The sequence below is a fragment of the Ruditapes philippinarum genome, unplaced genomic scaffold, assembly GCF_026571515.1.
Source record: "Ruditapes philippinarum isolate M1 unplaced genomic scaffold, ASM2657151v2 ctg1138_1_1_1_1, whole genome shotgun sequence".
NCBI lineage: Eukaryota > Metazoa > Mollusca > Bivalvia > Venerida > Veneridae > Ruditapes > Ruditapes philippinarum.
The window spans coordinates 157,033-176,017 of record NW_026856209.1 but is presented as its reverse complement, the minus strand read 5'-3'; the positions used below and the strand labels follow the sequence as shown (position 1 = coordinate 176,017).

General features: G+C 33.0%; 1 protein-coding gene across 1 annotated transcript; it reads left to right on the top strand.

Moving 5' to 3' along the window:
- The first annotated feature begins 257 nt into the window (after positions 1-257).
- Positions 258-17,183, top strand: LOC132745792 (kelch domain-containing protein 3-like). Its single transcript, XM_060734770.1, has 10 exons — positions 258-408; positions 6,007-6,189; positions 8,042-8,230; positions 8,502-8,617; positions 10,186-10,257; positions 10,719-10,932; positions 12,225-12,311; positions 14,700-14,808; positions 15,138-15,299; positions 16,608-17,183. The coding sequence occupies exons 2-10, from the start codon at positions 6,036-6,038 to the stop codon at positions 16,669-16,671; spliced, it is 1,167 nt and encodes a 388-aa protein (XP_060590753.1). The 5' UTR covers positions 258-408; positions 6,007-6,035; the 3' UTR covers positions 16,672-17,183.
- The last annotated feature ends 1,802 nt before the right edge of the window (positions 17,184-18,985 follow it).

Sequence of the window (18,985 nt, the reverse complement as noted above, 5' to 3'; positions counted from 1 at the left end):
AAATAGAAATTACACTTCTGAAATTGAAAAAGGCGCGAAATACCATACTCTTTGTGTATTGATGCGGATAGAAATGGAACGATTGATAGACATTTTATCATAAATTAGCCATTTATCAGACTGATTTCCTGTAAAAATATTATCTAGTCCGGAGTGTTTTCACTCTCTTACATATAAAACGGTATTAAGTGTAGATCTATTCTCGGACATAAAATAGTGGTGTTTAACATTAATATTTTCAGTGATATAAAATTAGTGGTATTTACCTATCGCGATACCACAACTTTCACAGTTTAAATAGTTTATGCTGTCACCGGTTTGCAACGGAATAGAACATTTTAATTTGAACTAATTTCTTAACACTTTAAACGATTTATGCCACCCGTACATACTTAGAACAATGTTTTGGTAAGTATGGCAGTTTAGTAGAATTTAATTTTTCAATTGCCACATATTTGAATGTCTGACAAATTGTCAGAATATTTGTAGCAGAAATATTGCAACATTGCTCATTTGTCAAAACAAACAAACTCTTGAAATATCTTTTTGGGATTCTTGAAATATCTTTTTGGGATTCTCCTCTTTTCTCTTAATTTCCTTAAGTCAGGAAAAGGTCCGGAGATAACACCATTTGATAGACTGTGGGCGTGTGGCAGAGTTTGCCGTTTGACAACATCACCCTCAGACGGTCCTACTAAACACTGCTAAGGACTGCTAAGGACCGCTAAGGACTGCTAAGGAGCCACAAAGGACTACTAAAGAGGCACAAAGGACCTTAAAATACCTCCTAGGCCATTCTTATATTACATGGTATTATTTTTAGTGAAAAAAAATTATAATTTTAAGAAAAAATATGATTTTGGTGAAAATTTTATGAGTTGTCGGACCGCTAAGGACTGCTCAGATACACAAAAGACTGCTAGGGAGGCACAAAGGACCTTAAAATACCTCCTAGGGCATTCTTATAATACAAGGTAGTATGTTTAGTGACAAAAAATGTATTATTTTAAGAAAAAATATCATTTTAGTGATAAAATTCATGTTTTTGAAGAGTTGTCGGACCGCTAAGAACTGCTCAGGTGCACTAACATCTGCTAGGGAGGCACAAAGGACCTTCAAATCCCTCCTAGAACATTCTTATAATATATAGTAGTAAGTTAATAGACAAAAATGTATTATTGTAAGAAAAAAATATGATTTTGGTGATAGAATTTATGCTTTTTCAATGAGTTGCCGGACCGCTAAGGACTGCTCAGGTGCGAAAAGGACTGCTAGGGACCCTTAAAATATTTCCTAAAGAGGGCACAAAGGACCCTTAAAATACCTGTAAGGGCATTCTTATAATACATGGTAGTATGTTTAGTGATAAAAAAAATGTATAATTTTAAAAGAAAAATATCATTATAGTGATAAAATTCATGTTTTTGAAGAGTTGTCGAACCGCTAAGGACTGCTCAGGTGCACTAACAACTGCTAGGGAGGCACAAAGGACCTTCAAATCCCTCCTAGAACATTCTTATAATATATGGTAGTAAGTTAATAGACAAAAATGTATTATTATAAGAAAAAAATATAATTTTGGTGATAGAATTTATGCTTTTGATGAGTTGCAGGACCGCTTAGGACTTCTAGGGAAGAACAAAGAATCTTAAAATACCTCCTAGGGGCACAAAGGACTGCTAGGGAGGCACAAAGGACATTTAAATACCTCCTATGGCATTCTTATAATATATGGTAGTATGTTTAGTGAGAAAAAATGTATAATTTAAAAAAAAATATAACTTTGGTGATAGAATTTATGCTTTCAATGAGTTGCCGGACCACTTAGGACTGCTCAGGTGCACTAACAACTGCTAGGGAGGCACAAAGGACCTTAAATTACTTCCTAGGGCATTTTTATATTATATTGTAGTAAGTTAATAGATAAAAAATGTATTATTTTAAGAAAAAATATAATTTTGGTGATAGAATTTATGTTTTCGATGAATTGGAGGACCGCTAAGGACTGCTAGGGAGGCACAAAGAATCTTAAAATACCTCCTAGGGGGCACAAAGGACTGCTAGGGAGGCACAAAGGACTTTTAAATATCTCCTAGGGCATTCTTATAATATATGGTAGTATGTATAGTGAGAAAAAATGTATAATTTTAAAGAAAAAATATAATTTTGGTGATAGAATTTATGTTTTCGATGAGTTGCCAGACGCTAAGGACTGCTCAGGTACACAAAAAGCCTATAAGCGAGGGCCCAAAGGACCTTAAAATCACTTCTAGAACATTCTTTTAATATATGGTAGTATGCTTAGTGACAAAAAATGTATTATTTTAAGAAAAAATTTAATTTTCGTGATAGAATTTATGTTTTTGATAAGTTGCTGGACTGCTAAGGATCGAGAGCTCAGGTGCGCAAAGGACTGCTAGGGAGGCACAAAGGACCTAAAATTACTTCCTAGGGCATTTTTTATATTATATTGTAGTAAGTTAATAGATAAAAAAAATGTATTATTTTAAGAAAAATATAATTTGGTGATAGAATTTATGTTTTCGATGAATTGCAGGACCGCTAAGGACTGCTAAGGGAGGTACAAAGAATCTTAAAATACCTCCTAAGGGGCACAAAGGACTGCTAGGAAGACACAAAAGGACATTTAAATATCTCCTAGGGCATTCTTATAATATATGGTAGTATGTTTAGTGAGAAAAAAATGTATAATGTTAAGAAAAAAAATATAATTGTGGTGATAGAATTTATGTTTTCGATGAGTTGCCAAACCGCTAAGGACTGCTCAGGTGCGCAAAGAACTGCTAGGGAGGCACAAAAGGACCTTAAATTACTTCCTAGGGCATTCTTATAATATATGGTAGTATGTTTAGTGAGAAAAAAAGGTATAATTTTAAGAAAAAATATAATTGTGGTGATAGATTTTTATGTTTTTCGATGAGTTGCTGGACCGCTAAGGACTGCTCATGTGCGCAAAGAACTGCTGGGGAGGCACAAAGGACCTTAAATTACTTCCTAGGGCATTCTTATAATATATGGTAGTATGTATAGTGAGAAAAAATGTATAATTTTAAGAAAAAATATAATTTTGGTGATAGAATTTATGTTTTCGATGAGTTGCCAGACCGCTAAGGACTGCTCAGGTACACAAAAGACTATAAGCGAGGCCCAAAGGACCTTAAAATCACTTCTAGAACATTCTTTTAATATATGGTAGTATGCTTAGTGACAAAAAATGTATTATTTTAAGAAAAAATTTTAATTTTCGTGATAGAAATTTTGTGTTTTTGATGAGTTGCTGGACTGCTAAGGATCGAGAGCTCAGGTGCGCAAAGGACTGCTAGGGAGGCACAAAGGACCTAAAATTAACTTCCTAGGGCATTTTTATATTAGATTGTAGTAAGTTAATAGATAAAAAATGTATTATTTTAAGGAAAAAATATAATTTTGGTGATAGAATTTATGTTTTCGATGAATTGCAGGACGCGCTAAGGACTGCTAGGGAGGTACAAAGAATCTTAAAATACCTCCTAGGGGCACAAAGGACTGCTAGGGAGACACAAAGGACATTTAAATATCTCCTAGGGCATTCTTATAATACATGGTAGTATGTTTAGTGAGAAATAATGTATAATGTTAGGAAAAAATATAATTGGGGTGATAGAATTTATGTTTTCGATGAGTTGCTGGACCGCTAAGGACTGCTCAGGTGCGCAAAGAACTGCTAGGGAGGCACAAAGGACCTTAAATTACTTCCTAGGGCATTCTTATAATATATGGTAGTATGTTTAGTGAGAAAAAGGTATAATTTTAAGAAAAAATATAATTGTGGTGATAGATTTTATGTTTTCGATGAGTTGCTGGACCGCTAAGGACTGCTCATGTGCGCAAAGAACTGCTGGGGAGGCACAAAGGACCTTAAATTACTTCCTAGGGCATTCTTATAATATATGGTAGTATGTTTAGTGAGAAAAAATGTATAATTTGAAGAAAAAATATAATTGTGGTGATAGATTTTATGTTTATGATGAGTTGCCAAACCACTAAGGACTGCTCATGTGCGCAAAGAACTGCTAGGGAGGCACAAAGGACCTTAAATTACTTCCTAGGGCATTCTTATAATATTATGGTAGTATGTTTAGGGAGAAAAAAGGTATAATTTTAAGAAAAAATATAATTGTGGTGATAGACTTTATGTTTTCGATGAGTTGCCGGACCGCTAAGGAGAGCTCAGGTGCGCAAAGAACTGCTAGGGAGGCACAAAGGACCTTAAATTACTTCCTAGGGCATTCTTATAATATATGGTAGTATATTTAGTGAGAAAAAATGTATAATTTTAAGAAAAAATATAATTGTGGTGATAGAATTTATGTTTTCGATGAGTTGCCAGACCGCTAAGGACTGCTCATGTGCGCAAAGAACTGCTAGGGAGGCACAAAGGACCTTAAGTTACTTCCTAGGGCATTATTATAATATATTGTAGTAGGTTTATAGATAAAAAACGTAATATTTTAAGAAAAAAATTAATTTTGGTGATAGAATTTATGTTTTCGATGAATTGGAGGACCGCTAAGGGGCACAAAGGACTGCTAGGGAGGCACAAAAGACCTTAAATTAATAATTATTAGAGGATAGTAATTCTATTTAATTTTGTTTAGTGATCTTTCTATTTTTATGTATTTTGGTGTTGATTATTATATTAGCAGTTGTTAGTGCACCTGAGCAGTTCTTAGCGGTCCGACAACTCTTCAAAAACATGAATTTTATCACTATAATGATATTTTTCCTTAAAATTATACATTTTTTGTCACTAAACATACTACCATGAATTATAAGAATGCCCCAACAGTTATTTTAAGGTCCTTTGTGCCTCCCTAGGAAATATTTATAGGTCTTTGTGCCTGCCTAGCAGTCCTTTTCGCACCTGAGCAGTCCTTAGCGGTCCTGTAACTCATCGAAAGCATAAATTCTATCACCAAAATTAAATTTTTTTCTTACAATAATACATTTTTGTCTATTAACTTACTACCATATATTATAAGAATGTTCTAGGAGGGATTTGAAGGTCCTTTGTGCCTCCCTAGCAGTTGTTAGTGCACCTGAGCAGTCCTTAGCGGTCCGACAACTCTTCAAAAACATAAATTTTATCACTAAAATGATATTTTTTCTTAAAATAATACATTTTTTGTCACTAAACATACTACCTTGTATTATAAGAATGCCCTAGGAGGTATTTTAAGGTCCTTTGTGCCTCCCTAGCAGTCTTTTGTGTATCTGAGCAGTCCTTAGCGGTCTGACAACTCATAAAATTTTCACCAAAATCATATTTTTTCTTAAAATTATATTTTTTTTTTCACTAAAAATAATACCATGTAATATAAGAATGGCCTAGTAGGTATTTTAAGGTCCTTTGTGCCTCTTTAGTAGTCCTTTGTGGCTCCTTAGCAGTCCTTAGCGGTCCTTAGCAGTCCTTAGCAGTGTTTAGTAGGACCCACATCAGATGTCAAATCAGCTGATCAGCGTTCGCAAAAGTAGACAACTGTGTAGATTCTAATATCAGTTTGTAAAATCTGCTAGTCTTGCAGTTAAAATATTGAGACGAGTGTAGTGACATGTCTTGGTGAGATGGATGCATCATGGCTTGGTCCCCGCAAGGGGGTTGCCACTATTGGAAAAAGTACATATTAATAAATTAGGGTTTTAATTTTTATGTTTGAGTTCCTGGTCAGGATGTATCGATAAATTGTTTTCACCCTTGCCTGTGACATTTGTGCTCATCAGGGGACCATGACTGTTTAAAGCTTTATAAGTTACTTCACATTGCTCAATGTTTCCATTTAAAATTTGAGGACAAATTTTAGTTAGAAGAGTACTAATATAGTATTCTGAGGGTCCAGGGTTAAACTAAAGTCCTAGCTACCTTGTAATATATTATAGTAATATGGATTTTGATAGGCAGTTGGCATTTTGATTATTACACAAATTAAATAACTATTATTATTTTAGGTGACTGTAATGAATAAAGTGAGGGAAAAATGCTGAGATGGACTGTTCATCTTGAAGGTGGTCCAAGACGTGTTAACCATGCAGCCGTGGCCATTGGCGAGCGCATCTACAGTTTTGGTGGATACTGCACTGGTGAAGACTACGAGACAAGACTGCCAATAGATGTTCATGTACTAGATACCAGTAAGATAAACTAGTTTCTTTTAAATCTTTGTAACGTACTGAACTTGTCAAATAAACTTGTCATCATTAGATTTAGAATTTTCCCTTTGTAGTGAAAATGATTTCATTGTAAGATTGAAAAAAAAGGAGCTTTTGAACAGGATACATTCTTGTAAAAATGCATGAAAGTGCAGACTGGCATACATGTACTGGTGGCATATATGTCATTTGTATAAAAAAAATGATATATCCATGGATATTTGTAACAAATTAAGCAGGTGAAATTTTGTTAATGTATTCAAAATTCCTATTTAATTGATATCAATTAGAAAAATTAGATTCAGGTGTCATTGTCAATGAGGCAAAGTTTTGAAAAGTTATACAAAGATTTTGAATGGTTAGTCCATGTTATCATCAACAACTAGGCTATTGAAACGCAGAATTCTCGAATCACCTCCAGGAGAAAATAGGGACAAGTTTTGAAAGTTATCGAGATGTGATGCTAATTTGTTTCAGCGCATATGTAGAATAAACATATACAAATTAAGAGTAGCAAGTTTTATCTAACAATTAAAAGTTTATCAATACCTGACAACATGATATCAGGACACAGAACTGTATCTTGAAGGTAAGAATCACAATTCATTGAAGGGTCATTGATATTCTAACATCATACATTTTTAGCTCGACTATACGAAGTATATGGAGAGCTGTCCTACTCGCCCCGGAGTCGGCGTCCGCGTCCAGATTTCAGATTAAAGTTTTGGTGCAGTAAAATATTTTTCACTATAACTTTATCATTTCTTAAGGTATCAACTTCAAACTTCAAATATATATTCCTTATCATCAACCACATCTTTTGTGACAAGGTTCATAACTCTAGCTACAATATTTTCAGATTTATCTCCCCTTGAACTTAGAATTTTCCTTAAAAAATACTATTTTTTACTGTTACTTCTTTATTTCTTAAGGGATCAACCTCATACTTCAAATATATGTACCTTATCATCATCCCAATCTTATGTGACAAAGTTCATAACTCTAGCACCAATACTTTCAGATTTATCTCCCCTTGAACTTAGAATTTTTCTTAAAAAATACTATTTTTTACTGTTACTTCTTTGTTTCTTAAGGGATCAACCTCATACTTCAAATATATGTACCTTATCATCATCCCAATCTTATGTGACAAGGTTCATAACTCTAGCACCAATATTTTCAGATTTATCTCCCCTTGAACTTAGAATTTTCCTTAAAAAATATTATTTTTCACTGTAACTTATTTATTTCTAAAGGGATCAACTTCATACTTCAAATATAATTTTTATGTACCTTATCATCATCCATATCTTATGTGATAAGGTTCATAACTCTAGCACCAATATTGCAAGAATTATCTCCCCATAAACTTAGATTTTTTTACTAGAAAAATGTTATATTTTACTATACCTTTTTTAGTTTTAAAGGTATTTACCTCAAACTTCAAATAATTATTCCTTATCATCAATTACATTTTATGTGACAATGTTCATAACTCTTGAAGCAATTTTTACAGATTTATCTCTCTTTGAACTTAGGATTTTCTTTAAGAAATATTATAACTTCTTTACTTTTTAAGGTATCTTACTTCAAACTTCAAATATATATTTCTTATCATTACACACATGTTCATAACTCTATCGTGACTATTTCTAGAATTACTTCCCTTGATCTTGGAATTTATGTTTACAAATGTTATTTTTTTACTATAACTAAATACATAATTATACATAATTGATTTTTCTTTCATAGTTTTGTTCTCCTTACTGCGTCCAGTATTTTATTAGTCGAGCTTGGCTGTCTTCTGTGACAGCTCTTGTTATTTCTCAATCAGTCTCACTACGCTGGAAGTTACTTCCCTTACCATGTAGAAGGCATCGCCCTCATGTATTATCAAGAGATTCACAGATACCATATCAAAGGTATGGACATACTGCAGTGGCCTACGGGGATTTTGCATATATTTGGGGAGGCAGGAACGACACTGATGGCGCTTGCAATGTTCTATTTGTGTTTAATACAGGTTGGTGGGAAGTTAATTATTTATAATAATTTACATAGTTCTTGTATTGTGTTCTATATTTGTTTTGTAATAAATTGGTGAAATTGAATGAAAGAATGTTTATCATTAATATCGAAGGTATGCTTCTATATTAATTCAGATATAATTCCTTTGTTTTGGGCATTATACTTAATTTGAAAAATAAATGGAATAAATAAAGATTTCTGTCCACTGCTTGAGTAAAAGGAACACAAAAAATTTCAGTTAAATTTAATGTGAATGTATATTTCAGTTTTACGAATATGGGGTACAGTAGATACAAGTGGACCTATACCAGGGGCTAGAGATGGCCATTCTGCTTGTGTTATACAGAAGAAAATGTACATATATGGTGGATATGAAGAAGGGGTAAGTTGTAAGAACTGACCTCAAGGTTCAAGCTAGTCAAACAGGCCTCAATGTTAAAGGTTGTCCACTGGTCCGAGACCACCCAATTTTGGCAAGGACCACCTAACTTTACAAGCAACTGGTCCATCAGACCACTGGAATTTTCTCATTGGTGCAAGGCTCATCTTGAAGAATGGTGATTTGATCGTAAAACATGTTTAACATGTTTTACTTGCTGTTTAAAAACATTTTTCTGATGTACATATTCATTCATCTCATTAGTCACAGAATTTTTTCAAATCATCCATAACTTTCATGTTTACTTGCTAAAATTTTGCTGATGAAAGTCTAAAAACTTTGTTTTATAAATTTAGGTAGAAAATGTATTCAGATAACACTAGTACTGCAAACATTTTCACAAAAAATCTTAAGATTTATCTTAAGTTTTTTACTTACGATAATCCTAAGTTAAATCTTAAGTCATTTTCACAAAGCCACTCGTAAGTTAAAATTTTATCTTAAGATAAAAAATTCACTTACGATAAATCTTACGATAAAAACATCCCTAGCAACGTTCATTTGATATTGATGTGCGTGCTCTTTATTTGATTCCGGTTTTAAAATCAAGTAATAAAGAGCTTGAAATATGTATTGAACACAATCAAATTTCAATAAGAACAAAAAAATGATTCAAACTAATATATTTTCTATCTTGATTGAAAATAATTTTATGTATCTAAGTGATTCAGCTACGTTATTGCTAAGGTATTAATAAATAAAAAGGTGCCACTAGTACATGATGGCAATAAAATCGAACTCACAAAATTGTACAAATTATTTGTTTTCAATAATACTACAGTATAGTTCACATTTAAACTATTCATAACCCTCTCCATCGTGACGTCATCAAATCATGACGTCACAAATGTTTATGTTGAAAAATAATTATACCTTAATTTTTGTTATTTATAACATACTGTTTGCTTAATATATATTTGTCCTCCAATTTTTTGTTTGTTTTTATTCAGTTTAGGTAAGAGATACATGATATTTTACCCTTAAGAGAGAAAAAATTACACTTACAAACGGGGAACACCTATCGTAAAGTTACGACAGATTTTGCACTAATGATTTTCTCAAGATTTTTTGTGAAAAGGAGATTTATCGTAAGATTTCTCTTAGGATAAAAAATTGTCGTAAGATTTTTTGTGAAAATGTCTGCTGCATTTTATTTATGAATAAAAAATCTTTGAGTACAAAATTCAAAATAAAAAGAGCCCTTGACTTCCGTAAGGACCACCTAACTTTCTAATCCAGTGGTCTGGCTTACCTGTTAGGGCTGAGGCCTGTCAAGAAAAAGATCAAGAAGTGATGTTTCACTTGAGGGAAAAAAATATAAAGACAGGACAGGAATTGGTTTTAAACTGTAACAATATTCTAAATTGTGGAAGAATATTGAACAAATATTGAAGATCAGTATCGCAATTTTCAGTCAAATTCCTATGTTTGAATAAAATGCAATGTATGAAATATAGAATTATGTGTTATAAAGAAATAAAGGCAGTTTATGATGTCTTACTTGGTTACAGATTGACAGATTTTCTGATGATGTCTACTCATTCGAGTTTGACACTAAGACATGGACATATCTCCGGACAAAGGTAAGGTCCAAATTTTTTTTGATTGGGTTATACGTTGCACAAACACAGCATAGGTCATATGGCCATTTTCCAGCTTTACTGATGGAGTAAGACCTCGTGTGACCCTCTGTGCATTATTTCAGGCACAAACAGTCATTCGAGTAGACATACTGATGTTCTGTTAGCTAGCTGAATAGCTTTCTCACATGAATGAATCTAAAGACACTTGTTCGACTCAAAACCTTACGCGGTTAGAGGCAAGAGGTTTGAAGTCAACGACCTTAACCACTTGGCTATGGACACCCAAAGGTCTAAAAAAAAAATTTCATTGATGGAGGTAAAATAGGAATAGATATAAAGTTACCGAGAGTCAACTGGGTGTCAAAAATTTCAAATAAATTATTTTCAAGTTGTATTTTAAATGTATAAAAAGTTCAATATCTGATTAAGTAACTCAATTTACATACATGATTCCAATTCAGGGTACACCAGCAAGATGGCGGGATTTCCATACAGCAGTCGGTGTTGATAGATTTATGTACGTATTTGGTGGAAGAAGTGATCTGGGTGGTAATATGTTTACAAACATGGAGTATTACTGCAATAATATACAAGGGTTTGATACAGCCACTAACAGATGGTTCCAGCCATTAACTCACGGTATCATTCCAACAGGGAGAAGGAGTCATTCTATGTGTAAGTGTACAGTGATGTTAGTACCTTAGATTATTTTTAGCTTGACTTTTGGGAGAATAGGGAGAGCTATTATTGTACTCACCATGGCTTCGGCGTCACATTTTGGTTAATTTTCTAGTGTGCATGTTCATATCTCAAAAACTACTGAAGGGAATGTGTAGAAACTTCACATACATGTACTTATTTGAAAGCGTTATAGGAGGTGACAATCCAAAGCCCATAACTCTATCATGGATTTTGACAGATTTATGGCCCCTTTTGAACTTAGAAAATTCTACATTATCCAGGTAATTGTTTTACTATCAAGCACTGAGAATATTCGCACATGCTGTGTTACCAACAGCTCTTGTTTTTACAAGTATCAGGCAAGACTTGTATTTCATTGGTTGTTGCATTTAGTCTGGGACAACATTTAGTGTATAGCTATAAGAGTTTTATAAATATCAGTATTTTATAAATGAAAGTGCCATGATAGAAAAAGTACATTTCACAAATATTTTATCAGAAACTGTAATTGTGCAAGTTTATCTGAGAATGGCATGCTCATTCCTAAACAAAGACATATTTAAAGTTACATTAAATAAATTTCATAAAAAAGAAATAGCGACATTTCATTAATAAATTGGGTTTCATATCGACTCCAGATCTTATTTTGGTGTCCAGACAACCAAAATGAGTTTAATGAGCATACAAATGTGCAACCTCATTGTGGCGAATTCGGTTTGCATGAAAAACTCCGCCTTCGGATCATCCGTACATCAATATTAAATCAACAAACATGACTATAAGTAGCAGTCCTAATTTAACGGTATATTTCCGCATTGTAACAGATATTTTCATACAAATTTAATCTTTTTTATGAGAATGATTATTTTTCTGAACCACAGGCCTCGTGCACCGTGAAGCTTAAACAGTAAAAGTGTGTTTGCACAAAGAAAATCTTATATTTTGCCGTGTTCCGGATAGCAACTATAAACGTGACGTAGCGCATACACGAGCCGATTATAGTCTTCATTTGCATTGTTAAAATTCGTATACGAACTTTAGTGTTACCGTGGGGTTTTCCATTTAAAATCCTAATTTATGAACAATATTTGATGAGATTTACAACGATACTGTTAAAAAGGTTAATGAAACTGTAGTATGCTTCTTTTTTTAGGCCGACAGCAAAAATATTTTAACATATTTATTTAATGTAGCTTTAAAACAAAACCCCAAAATATCAGATACATTGTATAACTGAAGAAGTTACTTTAATGAAATGTTAATGTCTGTTAGATTATTATTTTCAGTCACACATAAAAAGTGCATTTATATATTTGGTGGTTACAATGGACAGCATGACCTACATTTCAAGGACATCTTTAAATTTGATACAAGTAAGTAGTTCTAAATTTTTCTGCATTTCTGCATTTTCTGCTAATATTTGTGCTCTTGAGTTTTTGATTGCTTTATGTAAGTTTGAGTGTGTGATGCGCGGGGCGATTTCAAATGTGTAGAAATATAATCACGAAGGCCTATAGGCCTGAGTGATTAATTACAAAGCATTTGAAAGGTAAACCATGCATTATTATTAGGGATGGCAACGAATACCAAAATCAATACTCGAGTACTCGGTCATTTTTCCGATCGAGTACTCGGTTACTCGGATGATTTTCAATGATCTTTAAAGTTTTATCACACAATATCAACACCGTCTGCATGCTACTTTCGTTTTCTATTTTAATTAATAGAATTCGTAACTATAAATAGGAATGCAAGAAATACAAATATGAATATAAACATAAGAAATGTCAATGACAGCATTTATTATATACCTACAAATTTTCTCCCTAAAATACAGGATGAACTTGAAGCGCAAATACGCTTCAAGGGATAGAAAATTCCGTATTATGTTAGTGACAAATACGGTACCATATATGGCAGTGCCGGACTATTTTTGACGTTGGTTCCGATCTTAGCTGTGTATAAACGTAGCATTTGGAAACGGAAACCAAAATTATAAAAGGCCTACGTGGCCGGTTTTGCAAAAATCCGTCGGTCATAAATTCATTTCTTGACAGCTACATTTCATTTTCTGATATTTCTTATAGAAGTGTAGTATAATGAAAATCATTTATAATTCAAACGAAAAGGTATATAATAAAAGAAAAATTATGTTGTAGTAGCTTTCTGAGACTATGCATTTTTCTACTCGCAATGGTGCGAGATATCAATTTTTCCACCGCTGCTCGAAGCAAAATACAAAGCTACAACATAATATTCCGTATACATTTACGTTTTTATTATCATTATATAATATTTTAATAATTAACAAGTTTCGGCTACAAACTGTCTAATATTTAAAGGTGATTAAATATCATAAGAGGCCGAATGACGTAAACGACACAGGACTGTGTTCAATCCCATACGCATGTCAAACTGCTAATCGCCTCGTTAAATTTACGATATCATTTTCACACCTCTGCAAGGATGTTTTGATTGCATTTAACAAGTATTTATATAGATACGTGTACATTTCCGAATTTCTGAACTCATCTTTCTAAATCGCAAAAAAAAGTAGAAATTAAATATTTTTTCCGAGTAATCGAATATCAATTTTGTTAACCGATATTCGGACGTTCGATCGAGTACTCGGTTAACCGGTTACTCGTTGCCATCTCTAATTATTATACTAAAATGCAAAAAAAAATTAATGTCTATTTCCATTCTATCATGCAAATGAATTGATAAAAGTATTTGAAGTAACTTAAGCATAAAAGTAAATTTCTGAGGTCATTTGGTGTATTGACGTCATATCTGATGTCATATGACTTCACATGTAAGCATTCCTTTTTTTGCGGTGCATATATCATTTGATTGTTTGATAGGGGAATAGTATGAAGCAAAGCATGTGAGAATTTAATTTTTGCATTTACATAGTAGTTTAAATTACTGTCTAAAGAACTATTTATGTAGTGTATCCTTGCTGTAAATATGTAAGTTTTACACAAGTCTTGAATACATACCTAAAATATATTTATTCTTTAACAACAGGCCGCTGAAGCAAACATATTTTGCCACTTAAATATTATATTATATGAACCTTTCACCTGCTCAATTTGTGAGAGAAAAAAAAATTTCTGCTTTGATAAAATACACTATTACTTACAGTATAGGGCCTGGCCAGAGCCTGGATTGATGTGCAAGTGGTATATGTAGTCGTCACTTGCAGAAAAATTGGTAATAACCGGAAAGAAAAGCCGGTTACATGATCTGACTGCCAAGATTATGACTAAAAATTGTGTCTGCTTAACAATTAACAGTTCCTAAATCAAATTAGGGCTAATCTATTTGGCAAATTGTGTTGGTTATTTATTTATATTATCTCTTCGATATACAAAAACATATGATATAAATAAAATATACCGGGTTTAGAAAAAGCTTGTTTTATGCTCTTTAAGAATAAAAATTGCTCAAATCATAAGAAACTCATGATCAAACACAGTATAAATACAAGTTTAAATATGAGCCGCGTCATGACAAAACCAACATAATGGGTTTGCGACCAGCATGGATCAGACCAGCTTGCGCATGCGTGCAGTCTGATCAGGATCCATGCTGTTCGCTATTAGTTTCTCTACTTGTAATAGGGTTTGTAAGGAAACAGCATGGATCCTGATCAGACTGCGCGGATCCATGCTGGTTGCAAACCCATTATGTTGGTTTTGTCATGGCACAGCTCTTATAGTATTAGTGATGATGTTGTTATATAAATATGATTTCAGAAACAAATAAGTGGTCACTAGTGTCTGTGAAAGGAACAGGTCCCTGTGCTAGAAGACGTCAATGTTGTTGTAAAATTGGGACAAAAGTTTACCTCTTTGGTGGTACAAGGTATGTATCTTTCCACTTTGATTAATGATAAAAAATTGCTCAAAACATACACAAATTAGAAAATTGGGATGGGATACAGAAGAAAATAAAAAATTGTGTGACTTCAGTAATTATAGTAAGCAACTTATGTAATCTAAGGATCCCTATTTGCTAGGGTTTAAACCCCGTTGGGGACAAACCGTTGTTTCCTTGAGCAAGAAACTTTACACTCATTGCTCAATGCCGATGGGTACAGGAACGGATATGAAGAGTGTGTCTGTAAGCTTTTATTTTCCTAAACAATCAAACTATGGTAAATTCTGTATAAACCAACTTCCGTGTTTTTCCAGTCCCATTAGTCAAGAAGAACCGGACGCAGAGGATGCTGAGATTCCACTGATGGATCTGTCTGATTTACATGTCCTTGATCTACAACCATCCCTGAAAACCCTCGCTAAGTTAGCTGTACTAGAGTATAAACTTGACACGTCATGTTTACCTAGAGATATCAGGTAAGATAGTAATATTTTTTATTATTGTGTTGTCTGCTGGACTGCTACAGAGTAGCGGTGACAGGATCAATTCTCTATCGTCTGTTAGTCCGTCACAAAATTTGTCTAGACTACTCCTCAAAAACTACATGTGCTATTTCATCCAAATTTGAGTTTGGAATGACTAGTATCAAGTCTAGGTGTACATATCGTCTGCATTTTCCAGTTCAATGATTATTGTTAGAGTTATTGCCCTTCTATGATTTTTCTTTTAAAGTTTGTCCGGACTACTTCTTTTCTACCTATAATGCAATTTGAGTGAAACTTTACAGGATTGATTAGAAGCTGAAGTACTTGCACATATATAAAGAGTTTTCCGTTTGAATGATGTTTGGGTGAGTTATAGCCCTTGAATGAAAAAAGCGTTTTGGCCTGTAAATTATTTTTTGTGTTGCCAGCTTTGTGTCCCCTCTAAACAGGTACAAGGTACCTCTAGGTACAACATGCTACAAAGTAGCCATGACATATAGGGAACAAACTGTTCAAACACCCCTCATTACAACTGCCTTATTGGCTACCATCAGGGGACACATGTGATCACTGATCTCTTTTTTTCTAATTAAGGAGTATGCTTGCCTCTATAAACATGTCATTATCTAGATATATAAATTTTTAATAGCACAATCCTGGAAACTTTTTTTCACTATAAAATTAAGTTAAAGATAAAAGATTTGGAAAGTTTTCAGTATCATTCTTTAATTCATTTTTCAGACTCTCAAAAATCTTTCTAAAACCATGTTTACACTGGAAACATTTAACTGGTGAATGTTGCCTGGGGTGCGACTGTGTGTAAACAATTTAAACTTCTACAGATGACGTTATTAAATGCCTGTTGAAATTTTGTGGTTTGAGCATTTATTGGCAAATGGCCATATTTTGTTGTCTGAATTCAACATAATTTATGTAATATTGGTAAAATCTTCGGGCTTGACACAGAAGCTTTTAAAACTATGAAAAGAATACTGATTTATGAGTTTCCAGGAATTTTCAACCTCCATTTGAGCCGTGTCACGACAAAACCAACATAATGGGTTTGCGACCAGCATGGATCCAGACCAGCCTGCGCATCTGCGCAGTCTGATCAGGATCCATGCTGTTTGCTATCAGTTTCTCTACTTGTAATAGAGTTGTAAAGCGAACAGCATGGATCCTGATCAGACTGCGCGGATGCGCAGGCTGGTCTGGATCCATGCTGGTCGCAAACCCATTATGTTGGTTTTGTCATGACGCGGCTCATTTATGTATTTTTTTTTATTTCAACATTTTCAGATGGGAGATGGCTGCAATGACAACACCCAATGTGATAAGTCGACCTTTGAACTCAAATGGATAATATGCAATATTTGTGTTACCATGCTTTCTTTTAATAACTGAATTATATGTTCAGACAAAAACAGTTTTGAATCAACCTTAGCAAATATTTTGATTTAAGCAAAAAGCTTAATTTTTGTACACTTTCATTAAATTTTTCATTTTATCAAATTTTCTTTTTATAGACAAAATTTTTTCATTTATTTTAAATGGTTTTGAGAACTGTTACCGGGTACTTTTATAATTTAGTGTTGTTTAACCCTTGCTTATACTTAATGCATTGAATGTTTAGGATTTTGCTATATTAAAGTGAAATAAGAAAAGTATCAAAATATATTTTGCCAACTTCATAAGAACAGTTTATTTGACTGTGATAATTAGTCTCTTATTTGAAATGACATTGATGATATATGCAGTTTTTTTCACATTTAAACGTTTTTCTCGTGTATACATGTTTGTGATATCACAATTGTATAATTTAAACATATTTTATGGATATAACGTGAATATATGATCTGAATTACGTAAGATCTATCTGGTCTCTACCTTTTCTAGTCTGTTGAAAAGAAAAAAATATTTTTTGGAAACGAATATTATTTCAAAGTCAGGAACAGTAACCCTTTCTCTGTTCAAGTTTCAAAAATGTTTTAGTTTTTTGCATGATGAAAATATTTTATAACGAGTATAAAGTAAACATAATTTTTTACACCAAATAACATGTTTGGTGTTTTTTTAATAATTTAATCTTTTAAGTGTTTATGTCTTTGTTTTGTTTTTTGTTTTGTAACATAATTTTGGTAGCAAATATTTGTAAGATCTTTAACAGGCACTAAATAACTGGAGCTTTGTTAGGTTAACAATTATTTTCTGAAGTAGGGAAAACTTTAAATTCTTTTGATAATTGAAAACAAACTAGCTCAGGTATTATTAGTTAATGTTAGTGCTTGTCTGCAACATATGTAACTTAATACAATTAAGGTTGGTTAATGGTTACTGGTTGGTTCCAAAAAACAGACTCAAAAGTCATTAATATAAGATGCAATAACTTGTTTTGCAATAGAGATTAACTATGTTTAAACCAATACATTTGGCATTAGTGACAAAAATGGTCTCAACAAATTTTGTGTGCAAAGAATTCAATATGGCAATATCATTGCCTCTTTAATCAACCATCATCTCATAAGTTATATTTAATATTATACATTCAGTTTAGTCAGTTATTAACAGAGCAATTTTTTGTTGTTGCTTTTTTATTTTACTGCAATGAAAAAATGATTATTTTCACTTCATATTATTTTCAGTAATATACTGGCTGTAAATGGGATAATCTTCTGTTATTGAATGTGTATTTGTTATTTATTATATTGGTGAATACAACTTTATAATATACAAAGGATTTGTTTTCATTTTCCAATAAAAGTGAATCAATAAAAGTACCCACCCATAACAAATTTTGTTCTCCAATGGCTGCAATGACATCATCATAAAAAATTTGACAGCGTTTACCCATTTTATTAAGATGGATGTAGTATATAAACACCCATTTCCGTTATCTGAAAATGAATTACTGTTTTTATAAAATAATGTCACGAACTTACAGTTTGGACTTAGTCAACACTTAGTATTTGTCAATTTCATGATACAAAGAAAAATTCTGTGTAAGGATCATTTACTAAAATTTAATGTGTGACAGCTTCCAACACTAATGAACTAAATGTCCCCACTGTTCCCTTGCTGTCATGGCTGTGGTTCCATTACACACACAAGAAGTTCACCTTTCGTCAAGCACAATACATGTATCGTTTCAAAATGTGTCTCATTAAATGTCTTTTGGTAAACATGATGTTTTATCAATCTAAATGTAGACATCAAGTTAATGAACATGAATACCCTATTTTTCTCCTAACTGATAAAAGGCATGTAGAAGAAGTTTTGTAGCTCGGTATAACAAGAGCCGGTTGAACAGGGTGATGCTCCCCGAATAGGTTTTGGACACAGGAAGGTATACCTCTTGTAGAGTCAGAGTTATGTCATAGACAAAGTTCAAAGTGTAAAAACAACCCAAAAGTTGTGCATGACACATTGTCATTTCTGTGAAATAGTTGTAAAATCCGACTTCAAATAACGAAGTTATGGACCAGACACAATTTTGCTGCAAGGTCATGCTGTGACCTTGACCTTCAAGGTAGCGACCCAAATGTTGCGCGCAACAAGTCTCAATATGGTGATCATTTCTGTGATATAATTTTCAAATCCGACTTTAAATAACGAAGTTATGGGCAGGACACGATTTTGCTGTAAGGTCATACTGTGACCTTGACCTTCAAGGTAGCAAC